Source organism: Eretmochelys imbricata, chromosome 11 (assembly GCF_965152235.1).
Source record: "Eretmochelys imbricata isolate rEreImb1 chromosome 11, rEreImb1.hap1, whole genome shotgun sequence".
In the NCBI taxonomy this organism is placed as follows: domain Eukaryota; kingdom Metazoa; phylum Chordata; order Testudines; family Cheloniidae; genus Eretmochelys; species Eretmochelys imbricata.
Genome location: NC_135582.1, coordinates 62,422,392 through 62,445,711, shown reverse-complemented (window position 1 = coordinate 62,445,711; position 23,320 = coordinate 62,422,392). Strand labels below are relative to the sequence as shown.

Below are 23,320 nucleotides of genomic sequence, written 5' to 3'. Positions count from 1 at the left end.
AACAAAAAACCCATACAATCAATTTTGTGCTGCTGCTGCATCAGCTAAATGAAGTTAAAGTCAAATTTTGTCTGAACAAAATACTAAACTTTTGTGTACTCCCTGTACATATGATCAAAAAGTAACGGAGACACGTTCTTTCCTTGAGAAATTCCACTGACTTCACATGAATTTGTCCACTTTGTCCACTTTAATGCAAACATCAGCAGAGAAAAGATCAAAGAGTGTTTGCCAAATCCCAGCTGAATGAATATCATTTGAAAAAGTACCATGCTGTTTTCTAGTGGAGGAGGGGTCTAGTGATTCACTACAGAGTGGTAGTGGAGGAGGAGAAGATGCAAGAGATAAACAAGTGGAGGAAGCAAAAAGAACAAGCTGTACTTCACGCATAAGCAGTGATAAGATATAATCAGTGGCCAAGGTCTCCTGAATTCAAATTCTCTTTCTATAATTCACCACCAGCCTTTTCAAAGGAAAAACAAAAACAATCAACCCAAAAAAAAATACCCTCAAAAGAAAAAAACAAACAGCAACAGTATAATTATCTTGAAGCTAAAACTGCTTCCAAGGCAAGTCACCCAGTCATGAATAAAAACACCACTTGGATTTCTGAGTTTTTAGCACTTTCTGAAAATGGAGTATATTTGACTGTATCCTCATCCTCCATGTGTTGCTTGTCTTCTTAGATTTTGTCCTGCCATGAGATCCTTGTGTCCCTAGAGAGACCCAGTCAAGTCAACGGGGCTCTGTCTGGTACCAGGGGGCTGTCTGACTGGATCCAGTTGCAGAACTGGTGCCTTGAACTGTAAGCTGTTCGGGGTAGGGATGTGTTTGTACAGCATCTAGCACATCCAGTGTGTTTGTACAGCATCTAGCACAATGGGGCCTCAATCCTAAATGTGGCCTCTGCATACCAAGCTTCCCAAAGCTAGAGTCAACCCTCATTTAGACATCTAAATAAAAGTGACCTCATCGAGTGAGGTGCTGAGCAACCCTAGCTCCCACTGAAGGTCTTGAAGATGGTCAAAGGCTCTGAAAAACCAGGAGGCTGCACAAATTACATAGCTGCACCTTGCTTTGTGCACATGCACACATTGATCTGGCTCTGCATCACGCCACCACTGGGCCAGGAAAACAGCCTGAGCTAAACAGCCTGGTGAGAATACGTTGACTTCAGTGGAGTTGTGTCTACTTATATAGCAGGGCTGATTTGACCTGTTAACTCTTCCCATTTCCATCAGTTTGTGTAATCAAAGAATCTTCTGAAATATTGCCAAAAACAATCCAATATCGCTTCAACACAACCTCTTTCAGAGGCGTAGTAGCCTGCTGAAACTCTGTGTTCCCTGTGTTTATAAGGACTTTCAGCTGGTCTCTTTTTGGAGTGATAAAGTGCTGTCTTGACCTATTTGAATAATACCAAGTAGTATGAGCCACAGGTGTGCTCATTCTTTGGGCAATTCCACCAACTGCTTCCCTGCAGCTGACAGCGGGTTTTGTGGGGATGTGGTTTTGTGCTTTATAAGGCAGTTTAGAGAGAGACTAGTTGAGCAAAGGCAGACATTACTTGCTATGCCATTTGAACATGAAGCTAGTGGGTCATTCTAATGGCTGGAGGGACCTTAATGAAAAGCCTTGTGAACATGCTGAGACCAACTAAACAAGGCCACCACCGAGCTAATTGCTGACTCAGCATGTCTGAGCCTCGCTGTTCCAGTCGTTGATATTTCTGACAGTTAATGGAAGTCTTGCAGCGCAGAGAAGACACCTGAAAGAAAATCTCTTGTGTGGCTAAAACATGTGAAGAAAGACTGTACAGGAGATCTGATCAATCCTTTCAGGATCAAAAAATGCATTTCAGCCACTTCCCTAGATCTTTGCTTCAAAGCATCTGTTCTTGCTAATGACACAGTCAATAAGGCTCCCACAGAACTGGCATCGGAGGTTCAAGAGGCCAGCTCACAGGACAAATACGTTCAGGCATCTTAGCCTGCTGCTGTTTCTGCAAATGGTGCTTCTGTCATTTTCCATGGAGATTTATGGATGCATCTGGATTTAGTAGAGCAAGAGCAGCGTGAACATGCAACCATCACCGACCAGACCACAGCATAATCAATTGTATGTGTACCTTAGTGAGCCCCAGATCAATCACAAGACTGATCCTCCAAACAAACCATCTGGAAATCCAAACAAACCATCTGCCCAACACGCACTTCTTTGGATTAGCACCTTTCCCTCCTACTAGCCAGCCATCTGAGAGAGTATTAGGTGCAGCAGGGGATGAAGTCTCACAGTCCAGGTCATGCTTAAATCATGAGTTGATACAGCAGCTTATCTCACAAGGTCAATCTATCTGTACTTGGTTCCTGAATACACAACAATTGGCTCCCAAGAAAAACAGTTACAATGACAGGTCACAGCAGCACATCTGGAGGTGTTCCAACAGAACACGTTGGGTCGGATACAGACAGTCAATTACCACAATTCTCAGTCAAAGGCCATAGAGTTTCCTCTTCACTGGACATTGTTGACTTACAGTTGCTACTCTTACGCAGGATCTTTGCATTCACCTAGACCTCTTTCACAAGTCACTGCACTGACCATTATTGCAAAGCCAATTCCTCTGGGACTTTCAGTGAAAGCACCACACCACACCACACCAACACCTGCCTCCTATTGGCTAAAGTGAATACATTCTCCCGCTCTTTCAGGTCATCATGTCCTGCTGCTACCTGCACAGCTTTGCTGTCTGTGATTTCCATCACTACGTCATATTCACAACTACCACTTCCATCTGTATCTACGCATCTCTATCTAGCTCCTGCTCTTCCAAGCTTGCGGTAAATGGTCCAGTGGAGGGGGGACTGATCTGAGGTTTAATTCCCAGCTAGGCTACTGACCTGCTGTGTGACCCTGTACCTACCTCTTCATTCCGCAGGGGTGTTGGTAAGCTAAAAATTCATACTGACTGTGGGGTTCTCCAATATGGTGATGAGGGCCATACGAATTCTGGTTGTGGATGCTCAGTGCTTCAGATGCTCAAGTAGTAGTTAGAGCCAGGTGTTTATGATAAATGTTCTGCTCAATATTTGCATGAGGACCACTTACAAACCAATGGAAATGGCGCACTTTTGTATGAATCGGATGTGTGTGTACCCAGGCTCCCACACACTGATCTGTGTGTCTCCACACTTTTATGCATGCACAACGAAAGACATCAGCCCACAAATAAAGGTGTTACATGCACAATCTGGGCATCAGTTTTTGTTTACACATGTTGGGCACACACACTTTTCAAAACCTGCCCCTGGGAGTCACCAGCCAGTGAGCCATTTTCATGAATCCATGGGACGAGCCAGTCCACTACCTAACATTTTAAAAGATGTGCTTTCCAAAGAATACTCCCGCCCAGTTTTACAGGCAACATGTGGGCGTTTGTACGTGGCGCCAAACACCAGCAAAGGAATGCAAACATCCATGTATAAGCCACGAAAGGAAGACTGGCCTCTGTGTATAAGGCTAGGGCCAAGTACTGCTTTCACTGAAGTTAATGGGAGTTTTGCCAGTCCTTCAGGGACAAATTGTGACCCTAGCTGTGCTGCAGTGCAGGAGGGTAAGAGACATAAGAACTCCCTTTCTCCCCAGCTCAGGCTACCGGCATCGCAGGGGGAAGGGAGGGGACGAAGAACACCCATTGCAGGGCTGCTGCTCTCCCTCTTGTGCATGGGCATGGGGAGTGGCTTGAGCGGCTTAGCTGGTGCACTAGGTGAAGGGATCAGCACCAGGCATAGGGCTGGGAGCAAGGGAAGAATCAGCAATCACACTGTAATTCACTATGAGGTTCGGGGTCTGTTCTTGGGGCAGTGCAGCTACTCGCCTCCCCCTTAGTTGGGGTGTTGGCAAAGCTCGCAAGGATCAGGGTCTATTCACGCAAGTTAGGACTGGACGACTAACTTGGCTGCAACTCAATCAATGGCAAAACTCCCACTGACTTCAAAGTGATTGGGCTTGGCCTCAAAGGGTCAAACTGTGTCACCCTTACGAACACTGAGCAGGACATAACACTGCAAATACTCCCCCAAACCTCACTGGGACCCGTCAAGGTATCAGGCTCTATTCAGCACAAATAAGGGTATTACAGTCTGGCCCTATTTGCAGGACTGGCCCAATTCTACTCCATGGAAATTAACAGCAAAGCTTTTATTGATTCAGTGGAGCAGGACTGAGGTCAGAGTGCCTAAATTCTCATGGACTGCAATAAAAATTTAGCCCTTAAAAACCCCAGGGGAATAACACAAGGAGGGTAGAAGGATCACTGGCAGCTTAACTATGGCCCAATATTTGTGGGTTTTTTTTTTACAAAATGAGCTCTTGCAAAACCTCAGAGCAATGCAAACGTTTCCCCATTGGAAACATTTTTAAACAAATAAACCTTCCCCTGCTGGGTCTGCAACCAAAATATGGCAGCACTTCTGCCCCCCCAAAGTGAAGCAGGCTACAGACCAAAAACCACAGTGAAATTCTCTCCATTGATTTTCATGGCTCAATCTCAGAGAAAGTACAACAATGGGGAAAAGATACATTGTAAAAATCCTACCCATTAGTTTTGTAGAGTCACAGGTGTGGTTAGCAATGGTGGATTCATACAGGTGCTTATTTCCCATACGTAGGTCTGAACAGCCTTTGCTCACTTGGATAGATAGGAGTGCACATATAAGGGAGGGACGATGGAGCCCTAGGATTTCTAAACTGACAGTGTTCTTGTAACATCTTCTAATCATTTCCTTAACAACCGTAAAAATGTCCAAACATCCGTGGTCCAGATTCTCAGCTGGTGTATTCCGCTGATGGCAATGGAACAAGACCGATTTATACGAGCTGGAAATATGATGCCCGGTATCTTTTAGACTCCTGGCAGTCAATGAAGATGATGACTTTGGCAGGGCTCGTCAGCACCTACCCGTCTCAAGACACCCAGCTTAACAACTGGAATAAGTGGGTTTATCTTCAGGTCCCTCAAGGCCTGGATCCTACCCCACTGACAACAATGGGAGTTTTGCCATTGACTTCCGGGGAGCAGGATCAGAACCTCATTGAAACCTGATCATGTTGCAAATTGTGGTAAATTCCATCAAGGCAGCTAACAGGGGAAATCTGGGAAGCATGTGAAAATCCATAGAGAAAAAACTGCAATCCCTTTTCGGGGCACGACAGTGGAAGAAACTGGGTTCCTTTGCCCCACAAAAAGGCAAATAGCAGCTGGAGTAAGAACGGGCTTCTGCTGAGTTGAGCAGCTTGGCTCCACTTTCGCCAATAGGGGTAGCTGAATTTGTCACGGGAGGTTTTAAGGGATGACACGGAGACCATCCATGTCGCTAAAAGCACTAGGAACATGGTCCTGATAAAAGAAACGCCAAGGTGCCTGCGAGAGTATCTTGGAAATAAAACTAGTGGAATGAAAGCAGAGGGTGTCTTGGCAGTCTCAAGGAGCCATTACCCATGCCAAAGAAGAGAAATAATTGTGAGCACACACACAAAATGCAATGGGAAGATATCTAAGGAATCTGAGCTCGTCTTTCGACAGACTTTTCTAATCAAATGCCTTTCAGATGATATTTCGGCACAGCCACTTCCTCCTTCCCATGCTCACTCAGCCAGGGCCCCTCCTTTTAATTTAATTTTTTTGTTTTGCCATCTGATGAAGAAATAGAAACACATTCCACATACCTCTTAAAGGCACAGTGCATTTCTTTCTCTCAAGAGTTCTAGGTTAGCACGTTAAAAATTTAAGGATCTCCAACAACTTTGAACCCCCCATTAGCATGTGCCCTGCCCCTAAACTAAGCACAGCTGCTCTCCTTCACCCAACTGCTCACCCTTTGTAGGAGCAGGGGTTCAGAAGGAAAGACCACCCTGAACAGAAAGGACTTTTTATCCTTTCTTGCCTGGTGTCTGACGATGAGTTTTATAAGTAGAAGCAAAATGCCGGAGGGGGTGACTAGAAAACCATCAGAGGAATGAAGGAGTGTGAACTAACAATATAGGTATTCTGCTCCCAGTCAGCAGGCTACAAGAGGCTCTTTTTAACATTACAGGTCTCTTTTTAAAGCTGGAAAAAGCAAATAGTTGTTTCCCTTTGTGTTGTGTTTTCCTTCCTAATTTTTTAAAGCGGGAACAAAGTTAGACCCAATGGTCCTTTTTTGTATAAATCCCTTTATATTTCTTCAATGCAGTGAAAAGCCAGACATGCTCACAGCCAGGTGGCTCATATATGATCGTGTCTGACATTCTTCTCAAAACAACAGGGTGTAACTGATCAACGTGGCAGGGCCAGCTGTGATTCTAAAGCCACTAGCTCTTCTCACGGTCTCAGCGCTTCAGGTGAGAGTGTGGGCAGAGGGAGGAGAAGGGGCCAGCACCACTTTAGGGAGCCAGCTCGCCTTTCAGTAGCCTTTGTTGTCATGAAGCATTCCAGGCTCAAAAAGAGACCTAGGCTCTATTCACAGTTCTGCCACTGATCTTCTGTGTGATCTTGGGCAAATCACTTTCTCCCTCGATGCCTCTGTTTCCTCTCTGTCTGTCCTGTCTGTTCAGACTGTAAGCTCTTCAGGACACGGACTCTCGTCCTATGTGTCTGTACAGGATCTAGTACAATGGGGACTCTAGGTACTACTAAAGAAACATCACCCACCTTGCCTCTCTAATATCCTGGGACCAACAGGGCTACAGCTACACTCTAGCTGCCATTGTAATGCAAACAACAACTACTTAGAGAAATCGCTCTGTGGTGGCCAGCTGCAAAGCTCACTAAATCAAGGGAAAGACTCCCACCGGCTCCAATGGGCTGGGGAACAGGCGCTAAGGGCTAAAGGGACCTGCAATTCAGAAGTAGCACAGAGAAGGGGAGGCAGGGTAAGAAACTGAAGGACAGAGGAAGAAAACTCCACTAATGTTGCAGACACACAGGGAAGGCCGTATCCTCTGCAGGAGCATCACTCATCCCAGATTGTCCCTAAACAAACACACACGAGTCTTTTAAGAAAAAAAGGTCAATTAATTGTAGGAAGACTCGTGGGAGAGGAAATGAAATGAAAAATTGAGTCTGAGTTATAAAAATAAGTAATTTTTTTTCCTACTTGCAGGAGGCTTATTACATTAATTAAACATTATTACAGCGAATGAGATGGGGAGGGTTATTAAGCTTGGGACTGGCAGTAAGTGTTCTCTCCTGTTGCCTGAGGCCCCAGTGATCTTCAGATATTAATCTTCTCAAGCACTCAAAAGCTGAAGAGATAAACACTCAAAATATGAAAATATGTTTCTCCGTTTTTCACACTGTGACCTGTGTCAAGCCAAAGAATCTGTCAGATGTCCAGAGAGCCTATGCTTAATACAGCACTGACGGGGGTTGCAAGAGATCTGGATGCCTCATCGGTCAATGGGAAGAAGTGTGTGTGTGTATAAGTAAGAGTGTGTGTGTACGCATATGTGTGTTTAAGAGGGAGGTGTGTGTAGAGATGTAGAGGACTCTCATCATTCAATGTATTTCATATATATATGCATTCCTCTTTGGCTTTGCCTGCCAGGTGCTCCCTATGCTGCCTTCCAATTGGCTGTTAGAACTGTCAGTCTGGCCAGTGCCTCTGTTATGTGGCTGACAGGTTGAATGCTTTGGTTTCAACACTCAAATCTATTGGTAAGAGCCAATGGGAGAGGTCAACCTGATCCATCAAATCCTCATGCTCTTTAAATACAGGCATTAAAGTCCTTGTGCCTCCATGTGGCATCTGGAACGGAGATAATGCTGGGTGAAATATTCATCTGTACCTCAAGTTGACTCAATGGGACCCTTGATTTTCCTGCACAAAACTCAGTCCATGCTCATCAAAATTAAGTGAACATAGGTTGAAGTTATTTGGAAGCTGGTGAACCTGCTTTGTACCCCCAACAACACTCCTCCAACGTCATCTCAGGTAAGAAGATGGCACAGGTCCCAGGGCTGGTTCCAAGGTACAGGGATAAGGAACTTCTGCCTCCAAGAAAACTTGCAGGGGTTGTCTCACTTCCTATCTCTGCAAACAAATCTTAGCAAAACCCTTCTTCAGCTAAGCCCTGCAAGGCTCACTCAGCCCTAGTTAGAACACCAAATCCTCTGTTCCCACAACACAGGCCTATGCCGGAACAGATAAAGAGTAAAACTTAAGCAGAATTTTTTGTATCCTTAGGTCCTGGTGAGTTCTATCCCAACAAATGATTTAAGTCTATCCCATGCAACCACAGGGTGCAGAATAGCTGAAGTCAAGCTCTGTCCAGCCATGGAATTATTACGATGTGTGTGCACATAGCAAGAGGGGACGCACACTGTGGGGAGTATTGATGGGCCCACGCGAGGAAATCTGGATCAGGATTTTGATGCAAGTCCAAACATCCCTATATTGGGCGGGCAGGGGGGGCGAGATTCAGCACCAGGCTGCTTGGTTCAAGCCCATCTCTAGTGGAGAGTTAGTGCAATTCAGTGACATGGTTATCGGACCTGTAAATAAGAAAAGAGCCAACAAAGCAGAATATCCAAAGAATTAACAAAGGAAAACATCCACTTCTGCAGAATCTCTGCCACTGTTAAGTAGCGTTGCAATAACCTTTTCCATGGAGAAAATGCCATAGCCATTCCCCCCTTCCCCTTATAATGTATGAATTGGCTTACCAGGTAAGGACCCAGTGCTTGGTCCTGAATTGCTGAACCAGGTGCTTCTAGAATGGAAAGACCACATATAATCTGTTGCAGGGTCATTAGACCAACCACAAAGGTCTTCAGGGAGGTCAAAGTTGCAATTGAATCCTACAGGAAGCTGGGCATCTTATAAAAGGAACATAACAAAATAAAACTTGATTAGAGAACAACCTGCAATAGAGGGATGCTATTTAAAAACTAAAATAGCTGGCAAGTCATAAATACTGAAGAAAGCATGAAATCTCTCTCTCACGGATGCTTTCAACCTATCTCATGTTTCGTCAGCTCTGAGGATCAGCCTTAAGTTCTGCATCATCAAAATGCTCACATCAAGTCCTTCAGCTAATCCACCAAACTAAGCAAATATAAATGCAGGCACCAAATGCTTCCAGGCTCTAATCAGCACCTTCTCTTCATCCCCTGGAGTGGCCAAATATTAAATTCCTTCTTAAATGTCAGAGACGAATGTTTCCCAAGTGCCCTTGTGGTGCAGTGTTGTTCCACCCTGGCTCCAAAAAAAGAAGAATCTCAAGTGCCTCAAAAGCCCAGCTATCGAGTGACAGATCTAAGCATTTGTGCCAGAAGAGAACAGGATGTCTGGAATTATGAATGGTCACCCCTGGGTCAGCATCCACTAATGAAAATGTTACTTATGCAGCTATGGGGCAGCAGTGGTCTAGTGGAATAATCCAAGGGATGAGAGTCAAGAGAGCTAGGTTCTATTCCCAGCTCCACCACTGACTCACTCTGTGACCTTGAGCAAGTCACTTAACCTCTCTGTATCTCAGTTTTCCCATCTATAAAATGAGGACAATGCTTGCCTACCTTTGCACAGTGCTTTGAAATCTCTGGACAGATTTCATTCTCAGCTCATAGCATCATTATATGAAGTGAACAGAGCCCTTGGTAGCAGAACTTTGGACAGGGATAGCTCTTGGGCCACAGGAGGCTTGAAGCTCAGGCCATGTCTATGCTGTGAATTACTGCGCGGCAAGCTAGTGTGTGAGTCTACCGCATGCCAGCTTGCTGTGCAGTAACATCCGTATGGACACTGCTACAGGGCAATGAAAGTCCCGGAGGAGGCTTAGTCTCAGCAAGAGGAGGCTGCAATGCCATCTGAGCAGGGAAGTCACTGCATGAAGGCTAGAGAAGGGACCTACTCTGAGGGTCTGGTTCTAAAGCAGCACTCTGAGAATGTCAGAGGATACACTCCTGACTGGGAAGCACTGGGGGAGGGGCCAAATATAACAAAGGCTTGTTTGTAGCTTTCCTGAACAAAGAGAAAGTTTTACATCACCACGCCCCCAAAGTTAATGCCAAGAGCTCCGTGACCCACGCAATAGCCATCAGGTGAGCACTACTGTACAGTGGAAAGAGCCCTTCCCTACCGAGTCCCAGCTCGGAATAAAGCAGTGTGGACATGGCTCCTTTTATTACAACCTAATCTAGCTCCCCAGGAAGACGGACTCTTTCTGTTAAAGCTCCTGAATCTGATGGTCCAGAGAAATATGCCTCATTGCTTGTGAAGTCGAAGAATGAAAATCACAGCTAAATATGAAGGGAACATCCTGGATACTGGCTCTACACATTAAAATGTATCACCAGGTAGAAAGTACGTCTCACGCTGCACTGCACGGCACTCCTGATTTCTGTGCCTTTAATGAAAAATGGCATCCTGAATTCCAAAGTTACTCCACTGACGTCAGGGGAGTTCAACAGGTGTAACACGGGTGCACCAAGGATCAGGCCCTTTGTGCTGTGTCTGTGACTCACATTTCTAGAACTGAAACATTATGAACGGTGTGAAAGAGTTAACTTGTTTTCAAGATCTCATTAGGTTCCCCTTTTATGTTTCCATCCAGGCCTTAAAGCTGATGGGACAAAACACTGACAGAAATCTCACCTGGAAGCCTCTTCTAATGCAATTTCTAGTCAAAGTTTACCGATTCATGAGGTCTGAATAAATGTCCATGCTGTTGGGTACTTATCCAAACCCTCAACTCTGAGGGTCAAACTCTGCTTCCAATTACAATGGAGTAAACCCACTGAATTCAGAGGAGTCAGTCCCCTACATATTTATGGTACTTATGTGGTCCCTTTAACGTAGTATATGAGCATCCCACAACCTTTAATGCTTTTATCCTCTCAACACGTGTTTGAGGTAGGGCAGGGCTACTATCTCCATGTTACAGATGGGAAACTGAGACATGGAGAGACCACAGGGAATCTGTGGTAGAGCAGGGAATTGAACCCAGGTCTCCCAAGTCCCAGGCTAGTTTTCTTACCACTGTATTGTCCTTCCTTTCTCCCTCACTGTACTATCCTTTCCTGGTATAACAGATCAGACTTTGACCCTGATTCTTACTAATACTATCATTCTACAGGTTTCCAGGACTCAGTCCCACTGAGTAGGAGCCAATGGAAAGACAAGAGTGTTCACTTAACTGTTAACCTATCATTTACTGTGCTAAGGATACCTGCGTCTGGTACGTACCATCACCTTCTCCACAGCCATCACCACACTCTGTCGTCTCCTCATCAGTAGGGTACGGAGAGGTGGTCTCCTCACTCTTCAAGGTGGGCTTCAGTGTCTCTGAAGTGGGCTTTACAGCTGCATAAAGAAAATGAAGGAGAACAGGTGATAATGAGCCTCATTCTCAGAGAGCCCAGCAGAGGAAACCACACAGAACTCTTTCTTTCTGAATCTTATAACGAGAGGGCAAGAAAGCAGTAATAATTTCCAGCATGCAACGAATGTCAGCATGGCTTGAATCACTTGTGAGCCTTCTTTTCCTCCAAAAGTGGAAATAGGGAGTTCTCTGAGCTGTGGACCCTGCAGGATAAGGATCTCCTTTAAATCGACAGGCTGTTTTTTATGTATGCATATACTAGCTAGCAGGTTTGTTGTTACGCTGGATAACAGAGATCCCAGACAGCACATTATTTTCTTTCATAAAAACATAAAAACATATTCCCACCAGTTGTGCCAGTCTTATAAAAACAAGTCACTCAACACCACAAATGATGTAACCACAAACGGACCCAGAGAATCCCTAGCACGCTCTGGCTCAAAGCAGAAAGTGTCTGGTTTCATGCTCCACCTTCCTGACAATTTAAAGTGGCTCTGTACCATTTCCTTCTCTTCCATATAGACTCTGGGAACCTAGCTAAAAGCAGGTGGCAAGGAAATTTAAGCAAGAAGATATTAAGATCAACAGTACATGACATTAAGCTCCATCTTCCTCTCCATTTACATGGGGAACAGAGCAGTCAGCAGAGTCCACTGTTCTTCCCAGTTTTAAAAAGGTTTCTTTCCTTTATTACCTGTGATTAGGATTCTTTATCGGCACCCTTCAGGATATTACTTAATAAAGCCAGAAGCTGAAGGAAATGGCTAAATACATCGAATATTTTCCATACACTGCTTCCCAGCTTCTGTGATTGAACATATTGCATATAAACTCTTGGGTTCCTTTTTTGCTTTCAGCTGCCTTTTATTCACAGTAAAATACTGAACAACCTCAAAGCCTCCTAATATTAAAGTCCAAATTTGTTACTACCCCATAAAACTCCAAATGTTACCGAGAAGCAAATTGCAAGCAGCAAGGCCCAAAAACAGTCATTAAAAAAAACCCTTAAAAAACATCAGCTGAAGGCAACACGTCAAAAGCCGCAAGTTACTTCCACTCGGTATGTGTTTTTGTTGTTGCTGTTCTTGGGCTTTGAGATTTATAGTAGAAATGTGACAACGGGAAAGGACCTTGAAAGGCAAAGTACCATATGCAGTCCAGATGCTCGGCTGGTGTAAATTCGTATCGTTCCACTGCCCAGCACAGCACGTAGCAATGACTATGCAAGCATGACAAGATGGTGAGACGAGATAACGAAAATCGCAGGGCCAAAGTGGGGTGTGACTGGAAAGTGAGAAGGAGAAGGTCTCTCTTCCACCCGGCAGTGTCCGTGCGGCGAGAGGTACCTGCTGATCATGCTGCAGAGTTGTTGGGCAATTGAAACCAGATGTGTGGAACTTCAAAGGAGAGAAGAGAAGTCACAAGCTAATGTTCATCAATCTTCAATCTTCAGAGGAAAAATGTTAGCAGGTCTTTGATATGAGCCAGCTGTTGACCGGTCACTTCAACTTTTTTCTAGCTACCTGCCAACAACCCGTTTTTGAGCCTAGTTGCTATTAGTTACCTGTTTGAATTGATAGTCACTGGCCATTGATAGAAACAGTGGCAGTTGGGCAGGGTCCACGTTACAACTTGTAACCCTATTTGAAAACATTTTAAATCGTCGTGTTTTAACCACGCTCCTGACCTTGTTCCCAAGCAAGTGCTACAGCCTTGGGCTTCACAGACAGCCTTAAGCACACTTTGGTAATATGTTTGGGTCTCGCCTACAGAACAGAGCCATGTCTTAAGCCTCGGCTACACAAATGAGTAGATTGCAGCACGCTGGGGGGTGAATCTACCCCACGCTACCTTGTTGCAGACTAACTATGTGCACCCTGCTGACAGCTGTTAGAGCCCTTTGATCTAGTCCTCTTTGAAACAGGACTAGCTCCAAGGATCAGCGGCATGCACATGGATAGCCAGACCGAGGCAGGGTAGCACAGGGTGGAGTCACACCCCAGCTTCTCACACTGTAATTGTTTGTGTAGACAAGCCTTTATTTACACCAAGGGATTGCTACATTGTAACCCATTGGGTTTTGTAGTTTACATGAAACCACAGGTACTCTCCGCTCCCCAGATTGCTTGTTAACACAGTTGTAACAAGATTTGCCCCCACACTTCCAGAATTACAAACCATGCTACCATTACAGGGATGAATTCTTGTAAATAAATTAAGTTAAGCACATTTATGGCCAGCAGGTTTTCCTTTTAAAAGTTGCAAACTACAAATGACTAGACAGTCATGTTGGATGATGGTCAAGGACACTACTTGGAAAAACTGTGCTTGACGATCCCTTTTTAACATGGTTGTTGCTAGCACAAGTTCAAAGCTCGCTGTGGACAGAGCCATACAGGTGAACTTACACAAAAAGCATAAAGGATTGAGACAGCTGCACTGTAGAGTATGGCCTGGATTCTTTGCTGCAACAGAGTAAGCTGTGGTGGGAGGCGGGAGAGACATCATGGAGTCAATTCTCTGCCTGGCTTAGCACAAGTAAGAGTAGCCTGGGGGCTGCTCTAAGCTACACCAGCTGGCAATGGTCCCCAAGGGACTGTCTGTCATCTGGGGATAGCAGAAAGCTGCAGAGGGAAGGAGGCATAGGAGCTTGCTCTACTGACTCTACACCCGTTGGTGACTCCTCCATGCCAGAGAAGGTCTCAAGGGGGATAGCACCAGTTCCTGTTCCCTTGGCATGGTCAGAGCAGCATACAAGTGATGGAGCAGAGGAGAAAATCTGGCCCAGAATGAGTAAATCTTCAGCTAGTCTAAGGCCTGTTCTCTCTTTTCTAGGTGTAAATTGTGGCTGTCTGAGCCTGCTATCTTGGCAGACACACTAGGGATTGTAGCAGGGATCTCCCTAGTTAAAAGCAAGAGTCTCTACAGCTTGCCTCAAAGAGCCAGGCTCTAGCTGGGTGCTATAACAGACTCACATCTACTGTGGATCAGGCAAAGAGGGGGACATGCAACACATGCTGACCTGGGGGTTACACCTAAAAAATTTGCACACACAAAATGCATCACCAGAGCACATCTGAGTATGTGGATGTCTAACTACATAACAGACAAAGACAGAAGTACTCAGATCTGCCTCCAAAATTCAACTGAGGGTGCAATTTACACCTGCCAAAAGGGAGGGCACTCTGCTGAAAACCTGCCCCAGGCTGTGAATCAATGTTTTCAAAATATCATAGCTCTTAAGGCCAGAAGAGACCATTATGATCATGTGGTTTGACCACTGCATATCACAGGCCATAAAACTTCAGCATGAGGTGTCTGCATCAAGCCTGGAATTTCAGTTTGTCCTATAACGTATCTTTTAGAAAGACATCCCATCTTTATTTAAAGTTAAATAATGTAGGGTGAGATCCTGGTCCCGCTGAACTCAATGGGAACTTTTGCCATTGATTTCTATGGAGGCAAGATTTCACCCTTACTATTTTTTGTTTTATAATTTGCTGGTAAATGATTGTAACATATTTTGCATACATAATAGAAGAAAGGAGTAGTAAAAACCCAGTGAAAGGCTAGCAGTGGGCTATACATAATTTAAGCTTCTTGGAGCAGGAATTCTTACAAGAAAATGCCTTATACAGATGTTGTTTTACATAGAAACCATACCTCTTTATCACTGACATCTGGAGACCAGATCCAGATTTAAATAGATCATTGTACTATTTAGAAAAACCCAAAAAACACAGGAATATTCCTCTAGGCCAAAGGGACAGCATCAAGCTGAATTCGTTTTTGTTTGTTTGTTTTGTTTTGTTTTGTTTTTTGTATATTCAGATACAAACCAAGATGGACCATTTCACACTGCGACTCAGAGGACCAAATTTAGCTCTGGTGTAAATGGGCACAACTCCCCATGACCTCAGTGAATTTGTTCTGCAGTTTTCATGGGTCATACCTCTGTATTCAAGGCAAGAGCAGCTGTTCCAGTTATGAAAACAAGGTGGACAAACTTTTGGTTCCCTGGTCCTAGAAGTTCTAGTACTGTCTCAAGACACATCAGCATCAGGATTTCTGTGGTACTCCACGGCAGAGAAAATATTCCTTAGCAGAGATCTAGCAGACAGGACGCTGGGCTGGGAATCAAGTCACCATGGTTCTATTCCTGCCTCTGGCAATGACCTGCTCTGTGACTTGTATAGTCACTTCTGCACCTTGCTGTGCCTCTAATTCCCCCTCCTACCCTTTATCTTGTCTCTTCAGGAGAGAGACTGTTTCTTTCTACATGTTTGTACAATGACTAGCACAAAGTCTTGATCTTGGTTAGGGCCTCTAAACACCTGTGTAGTATAATTAGTAATATTAAAAATGGGAAATGATCCCCCTTTAGATAGTAAATGAGAATCAGAGATGGACCTGCCCCTAAACCCCACATTGGAATCCTGCAGAACTTTGGGAAAGCTTGGATCTGGGTCCAAACTTTGCAGCGAGATCTGGTCTCAAGCAGAGCACCAAATCTGACCACATTTTAGTATGGAAAAGTTTGGATTTGGCTCATGCTCTAAACTGTAGCTTCATAGCTCAGGTTTACCTCTGCTGAGGTTGCAGAATTAGAACACCACCTCCTGTGGGAATGTAGGGAGAGAGAAATAACTATATCCCACCTACTTTACCATTTCAAGAAATATCACCATGTCTTACTGACCAAGTATAGAAATGAAAGCAAGGTTCATACCTGTCCAATCACAGCCCAACACCTCCAAACGCATCCCAATCCCTGCTGGAGACCACCGTTCTGGGTGAACCCGGATGTACTGTGCAGGAACAGGGTCAAACCTTCGGACTTCAGGGATGTCATAATGCATGTTTCCTTCAAAAAGCTGCAAAGAGAGAGAGGCTAATCTATGCATCATGTATATTATCCATCAACAAACCTGGAACATGAAGCATTCTGACAAACCAATTACTCGTTCATGTTCATTAGAACCTTGTGTTCCACAGTCCAAAATCACTGTCTATTGTCATAAAGCAAAAGAACTTGAAGTACAGTAGATACAACAACGTATCTTTAGCAGTAAGATACAGAAGCATGAGGAGGATTTCCAGACTTGGCACCATCCTACAGTCCATGCATGTACAACAGATAAGGGACAAAAGTGTGAAAATGGGGAAGGAAGTGCAGGAAAACAAGAGGCTACGCTGAAGCAAACTCGCATTGGAAGGCAGCTCAGGTGCAGCCTAGATAGCGCAGATCTGGCAATCTCCTGTAGTACCTGAAACAGACAGTTTTGCTGTACTACTCTTGGTCTTATTTCTGATTTGCAGCTCTGTGAGTGAACATATGTTGTCCCCAACTCAGTCTCATGAGCACCACAGAGTCCGTTTCTAACGAAACCATACAACATGCCTCGGCCCAAACTTTATATCGCCCATGCCAGATTCCCATCCAAGCTACACACTGGTGCAAGGCTGGCGTTACTCCACTGGCTTCCAGCACGTATGACATCACATTTTGTCCCTGGCTTTATAGAGAGGCTATTGTCTGGGATCATTTGAATTCTCATTTTTCCCCAGTGTCTAAGCAGTGGTTACTGGCCAAGCATTGCAGACATCTCCCCTTTTGGTTGCCTGTGTACTGGGAACAAATTTAAGTCTATTGTCGTAGCTAGTCCCTCAAAACTCATTTGTGGGATTGGGATTGTTACCATGTTGCAAAAAGTTCAACTCTTTCAAGCCTTCAGGAGGAGAAACATCCACACACATGTGCACAAAGTTCATTAGAATCCAATGACTTAATTCCTTAGAGCGGGGGGGAGGGGGTCACAATCATCCTGCCTGTCCTGTATGTGCTACATAAGGGGGCAGTGGGTGTCCCACATAGATGGGAAAGGGAGGTTCCAGGATTGTCCCCATAGGCAAAAAGAGGTTTGTGGTACAGAAAAGGTGGAGAACATCATGTGTCCTACATCACCCTCTTGTCTCAGGGAGTAAGTAACACTTAGAAGGCATCTTTCTTTAAAAGGTGTATTTCGCCTCTCTGCAGGGATACCACGCCCTTTCCGATGGGTTCCTTCATCCTCCAACTTGTAGGAGCTGGGAGGATTGCTGGGGTAATGGTCACGCCTCCTGGAGGGGAAGGTTCCTCCTGATGTACCAGCAACTCTGCCTGCTTCTACCAGGCACTGGATGGGAGCTCCAGTAAGAGCTCTCCAGTCTCAGTGGCTGGTGCAGGAAATGAAGGCAATCAGACCTCCCCCAGGCAGGGCAGGTATGGCGTGGAACAAGATGGGGATAAAGTCATGAAAGCCTGGGGCTGATGGCCCAATCCGCACACCACCACAGCCCCTACATGCTGTGCTCTCTCTGAAGACTAACCAACCCCACTGTGAAGAAAGACAGGCAAGCGGGGACAGTGAGTGGGGCACAGGCTGGATGCGGAGCTATCCAACCCAATATCATTGTCCTCAAAGGTCCTATTCCGATAGACAGGCCCTACCTTGGGTTGCATGGTTTTGGTGTCCTGTATATACTCCCAGTCCTTTCCATTCATGCTGTAGGCCACTTTAAACTTCTTCACGAAGGATCGAGCCTCTACCATGGTGATGCTGTCTCCTCCTCGGGCCCCTTGGATGACCACTCCTTTCACATTCTTAGGGACTCCCAGGTCCACCTGCAGCCACTCTTCCCCTGGCTGGGCTTGGGGGATTCGTGGGAACCATCCAGAGCGGCTGCTGACCAGGCGGGCCATACTAGGGGACCAGTCGTACCCTCTGATTGAGGAGGCAGAGATCTGGGAGTCTAAGATAAGGCCGGAAAGCATCCCCAGCATGTTGGAGCAGGGTGAATCTGCATGGAGAGAAAAGGAGCAGGGGAGAGAGGGAAACCATACAATAACATGTTGAAGCGTGTCAGCATTATGCTAACAGGGCAATGTCGCACTGCACTTAACTGCTAGGTACTGAAATGTCAAAACACTTACACCAGCTGTAATTCCCTTTATTGCAGCCCTCAAAGGCTGCAGGAACCTCTCAACCCGACGTTCAGAACATCCTCGTTCTGTGCAAATCATCCCCTAACTCCAGTTGCTGGTTTCTCACCCACATCCACTTCTGAGTCTGTTAAAAACATCTCTTTCATTGCAGAGTCCTGGCTGCTGATCATACGGTCACACCTTCCTTTACAAAAAGTATGTCCTGTCAAAAAGCCTGGATGTGTCCTCCCTCTGCAGGGTCACGCCATCTGCACTGCCAGCTGCTGAGGAGGCTAAGGCAGGCAGAATTAGGGGCAGGGTGTGTATGTGTGACCTGATCTTAAGGAGGACTTCAGAATTAATGTCCTTTGCTCCGCTGTACATAGGAGAGGCTCACACAGACCAAGAGGAACAGGAGTGGGGAGGAAGAAGGGAAAGAACTGGAAATCTCCTAACCTGTGATGCGGCAGCCATAGAGCTCAAGTCTGAGAGCAATCCCATTGTGCCAGACTTGGGGACGGATCCGGACAAACCGAGTCAGCACTGGGGTGTGGATCTTGTTCAGGACCACTTCGGTGACATCAGTGTTAGCTTGAAATACCTGCAATGGGGAGAAAATATCAGGATGTCCTTGGCTAAGCAAAATAATCACCCAAAGCAAAAGGACAGGCAGGGGCTTTCTAAGATGGGCTAGTGCCCTAGCAGCAGGAAGCACTGAGGAGCAGTGCACAGGGAGTTGGACTGGCTAGAGTGGGCAGGGTGCGCGGCCACTGATTCATTGTGTGACCGTGGGGAAGTCGCTTAGGCCAAAAATGGCCTCTGATTTTGGGTGCCCAGTTGGGCCTCATTTCCCACTGGCTTCATCTGGAACAGTGGATGTTTGGCCCTAAAAATCTGAATAAATAAAATAAAAGGCCAATTTTGACCTTAACTTTTCTGTGCCTGAGTTTCCTCATTTATAAAGTGGGGATAATAGCCCTTTCCCATCTTTGTGACGTGTATGGAGATCTACAGAGAACATCGGTGTGCAAGTTTGAAGCATCATTATTTAGGACCACCTTGTGGCTGCCTCTTTATAATCAATGACCGCCCGTGCCTCTCACATAAAAGAAAGCTTTCAGGGGCAGTTTGTGATCCAGCATGGTACAAACAAGCATCTGTCTTACCAGATGGCCATAATCAATAACTACCATGTGGAGTTTTTTCTCTTTTGCTTGCTCTTCTATTATACGGTATACTTGTGGTTCTTGTCTTAGTTTTCAGTGCCATCAGGGGGGAACAAGTGAAAAAGGAAACATCCACCTTGAGTGGAGTTTTAAATGGTTCTCTGTGCCGTACAACTGCCCACCCTGGGGCGCTGAAGTCATTACTGGATGCTCTCCTCTCTGAGTACGCCAGGCTTTCAGGGTTAGTGCATCACCTGTTGCAAGCCAGGAACTGCATAGACACTGCAACGTTGGTTATGCTTTATGCTCTCTCCTACCCTGCATATGCTTTGCTAAGCACAAGAGCTTCCATGAAGTTTATCTGAGAGTAAAACAGGAGGGTAGAGAAAGAAAATGCCTGGCACTGGCTCACCTCTGTCAGAGGCAAGAGTTAAATAATTCAACCATAGATTCCTGCGATTTGGAGAAAAGCAAGTGAGGCTGTAACCTGGCCCATTGCCTTGAACAGGAGCAAGGCTCCCACTGAGATTTTTTTTTAAAGCCTGCAGACAGGACACATTAATGCAGCTCTCCTGGAACCCAGCACATTGGGGCATGGAGATTGTTACAGCAGGGAGAGAGTAATTCAGCACCAAACCCGTGACGGCTGCTGTCAGTGTTCACAGCGCCACAACCTGAACTGTGCTCTCCAGGCAAAGTGCTGGGATTCTGCCCCTCGGACATTACGGGATTAGTTATGGGGTGGTGAGGAGAGGGGGGGCTGTGCAAGGCTCTGTCTGCAAATCTGGTTGATAATTGGGATTTGGAGTAGATTTGAACAGAAATGCTAATCCAGAGACTATAGATCATGCTGGTACTGTTTAGCAACACAGCATGGTTTATGGGTTTTTAATATCCTATTTGATTCCTGTCCGACCCCCACTTCCCATCCTTGCCTTGCTCAGCAGTCACCAAACACCCTTTTTCCAGCGGGAGGGCTAGACAAATGGTGGCTGCTGTGAGTGAGTGTGTGACAGAGGGAGAGAGGGAGAAGGCCCACACTCTGGGTGAGAGGATATATTTCCACCCTAGACCAAAGGCTCCAGCTTTATGTCACCTGAAAAGCTGATGTGCAGCAAATCACCTAAGAACATAAGATAGGAGAACAGGAAATGTTTATCCGGCTCTAATGTAACCACCTTTTATTTGGTTTAATATAATCCCAGTTTCCTGCTTTTTCACCCTGTGAATCAATCCCTTCCTTCTCTAAACACATGTCTACATCTCTCTTTTAGATGTATATATCCTCCTCGTTTCAAGCACCTTTCCTGATAATTTATTCCATATGAGGATTACCCCCATTCTGACCCGTTTGCTGATTACTCCCATTCTGGCTTGTTTCCTAGTTTATGTTACCTAATTTTTGAACTCCCTTTGCAGTATGAAAAACGTGGGCCTAATTCTGAATTGACTTCGGTATAGGGTGCCATTGACTTCAGCCGAGTGACTCTGGATTTACACCCGTGAAATAAATTCCAGGGTTGGGCCTTACAACTTTATCCATCTCTTTTGTAATGCTGAAAACATTTCTTAGGTTGCCTGAAATCCTCCTCCTGTTTCTAAGGAGATGAGTCCTTTGACCTTACATTTTGCTTCAGAACTTAGGACCACGTTCCTTCCCCAGATAGAACCTGATTCAGTAAAGCACTTCAGAATGTGCTTCCAGTTAGGCACGCACGTCAGAACTGTGCTGGATCTGGGCCTTGGTTATGAGTTATGTGCAACTCCCGTCAATAGGCGCGGCTGGTAAGGATGCGTAGGCCTGAAATGACCCCAATTTTTTAAGGCCAGCTGGCATCTTTGTTGCCTTTGCTGCATCCTCCCTTTGGTACTGCTCAGAGTTTAATACTAAACAGAACAGACAGGAGGAATCACTTGTGGTATGTCTTTTAAGTGCTTTAATCAATAACAATACCGCCTCTGATACACTATAGGACCGAGGCCTGGTCTACACTTAACATCGAGGTCAACATAGCTATGGCACTCGGGGGTGACCTACCCCTGGGTGTAGAGGCAGCTTGGTTAACCTCCCTCTCATTGCTTAGGGAGGTGGTGTCCCTACAATGATGGAAAAATCCCTTCTATCGGTGTAGGCTGAGTCTGTGTTAAGGGGTTATGCCGGCACAGCGACCGCACCAGAGCTATGCTGCTATAGTCTCTGTAGTGTAGACCTGGCCCAAGCAATTCCTGCGCCTTTATTCCTGCACCTCTGCTCTGCGTTGACAGGTTTAATGGTTTTTCCACAATAAGTCCCAAATCCTTGCCCTGATCAGATCCTTTAACTTTGGCTACTTGCTCCAAGATTACTTACTTTGCATTACTCCAGTAGATGTTTTTTGCCAGTCCCCTAAACACTCAACCCCTTTTGAAGCTCGTTGTATTGCTGCACATTACTTCTAATCTTCCTGTCATTGGCATTGACAGGATCAGCCTCAGACCTGCGCATGGCCTGCGCATGAAAAGCAATGACTGATTTGGGGTGGTTTGGCGTCCAGCATGGCACACCTTTTAAGGGGCCAGATTTTCTGAGCACTTTAAGAAAATCAGGCCCCTTAAGTTGTCTCAGGTTGAATGCCTCCCTCCCCAAAGTGAGACACCCACCATCCCTGATCACTTCTGGAAACCTTGGCCCCCTTCCTTCTTTAGAGATGCTGGATGCTGACCTGTTGGTGAGAGAAACCTATTGTTGGTCGAATTTGTTTTAACTAAAAGTCTGATCCAAAGCCCCTTGAGATCCAGGGAAAGATTCTCATTGATTTCGGGAGGCTTGGAATCATGCCCTGAGTTAACTTTCATAGCACAGCAAGAACCAGCAGGAGCACTTGTGAAACCCAGAGCCCCAATGAAGCAGTAATGTTTTGTTACACAATGAGAACATCACATTGTCTCCCTACATCTGTACATTGCAAGCCACTCAACACACATGATGCACCAGATCCATAGCTGGTGTATATCAAGGTAGATCCATTGACTTATATGGATCTGCAATGATTTACACAATCTGAGGATCTGGCTGTGATAGATGAAAATACACACACAAGGGTGGCAGAGTTGGAAGACAAATGTAAAAACCATTAACAAATTAAAAGCATCTTCTAAGCAGCGGCCAAGGCAACCCACTTTCACTGCAGCATCAAAGACCTGCCTGTCCCCTCCCTACACTTTTATTTTTACTTCCATTTTAGTCCAGCCAACAGGTCCACACGTAAAATTAAATTGATAATCAATGAGAGTTGACTCGCTTAATTAATTTGCTGCAGAAACACAGGGAAGGGGGAGGATGCCGGGGCTGGAGGATGCCAGGGTGGGTTTTTCCACCTCCTGCCTCCACTTGTAAATCATACCCAGGACACTCTTCACTTTAAAACTTCCCCTTGTCGGCTAGGGGATTTTTTAAAGCTGCATTAGTTCCACCGGGTGTGGGAATCCTATCAGCTGCCAAGTCAGAAGTGAAGCAAAGGCGAGAAAAGCACCATTAAATCCAAAAAGCAGTTTATGGTTGGGGACAGTCTCTTGCCTTATTTATTTTTAGTGCTGTTTTTGTCATCATGCAATTTCTTGGGACATTCCAGGGAGAGGTTTTGTGTTTTCTAGGGTGGGGGCGGGGATAGCAGCCGCTCCTCCCCCAGCTGTGTGTGTGTCTGTCTTTGCATGGACTAGATTTACTGCAGGATTAGGTTACCCCATGGAGACAGAGGCCTGGAACAGAGCGCGTTAACAGGATTAGGGTTTCAGGATTTGAGACAGAGAAGCATGAAGGAGAAAAGTCAGGGAGATTATTTTTCTTGCC

At 45.5% G+C, this 23,320-nt stretch overlaps 1 protein-coding gene across 3 annotated transcripts in view; it reads right to left on the bottom strand.

Moving 5' to 3' along the window:
• NRP2 (neuropilin 2) overlaps nt 1-23,320 on the bottom strand; it is a 118,832-nt gene that overhangs the window by 37,421 nt on the left and 58,091 nt on the right. For all 3 annotated transcript variants that reach the window (XM_077830146.1, XM_077830147.1, XM_077830148.1), the window contains exons 8-12: nt 18,782-18,926; nt 17,852-18,201; nt 16,091-16,235; nt 11,226-11,342; nt 8,705-8,857 (exon numbers count right to left, since the gene is read on the bottom strand). In XM_077830146.1, coding sequence (XP_077686272.1) covers nt 8,705-8,857; nt 11,226-11,342; nt 16,091-16,235; nt 17,852-18,201; nt 18,782-18,926 — 910 coding nt within the window. The remainder of the gene's footprint in view (nt 1-8,704; nt 8,858-11,225; nt 11,343-16,090; nt 16,236-17,851; nt 18,202-18,781; nt 18,927-23,320) is intronic.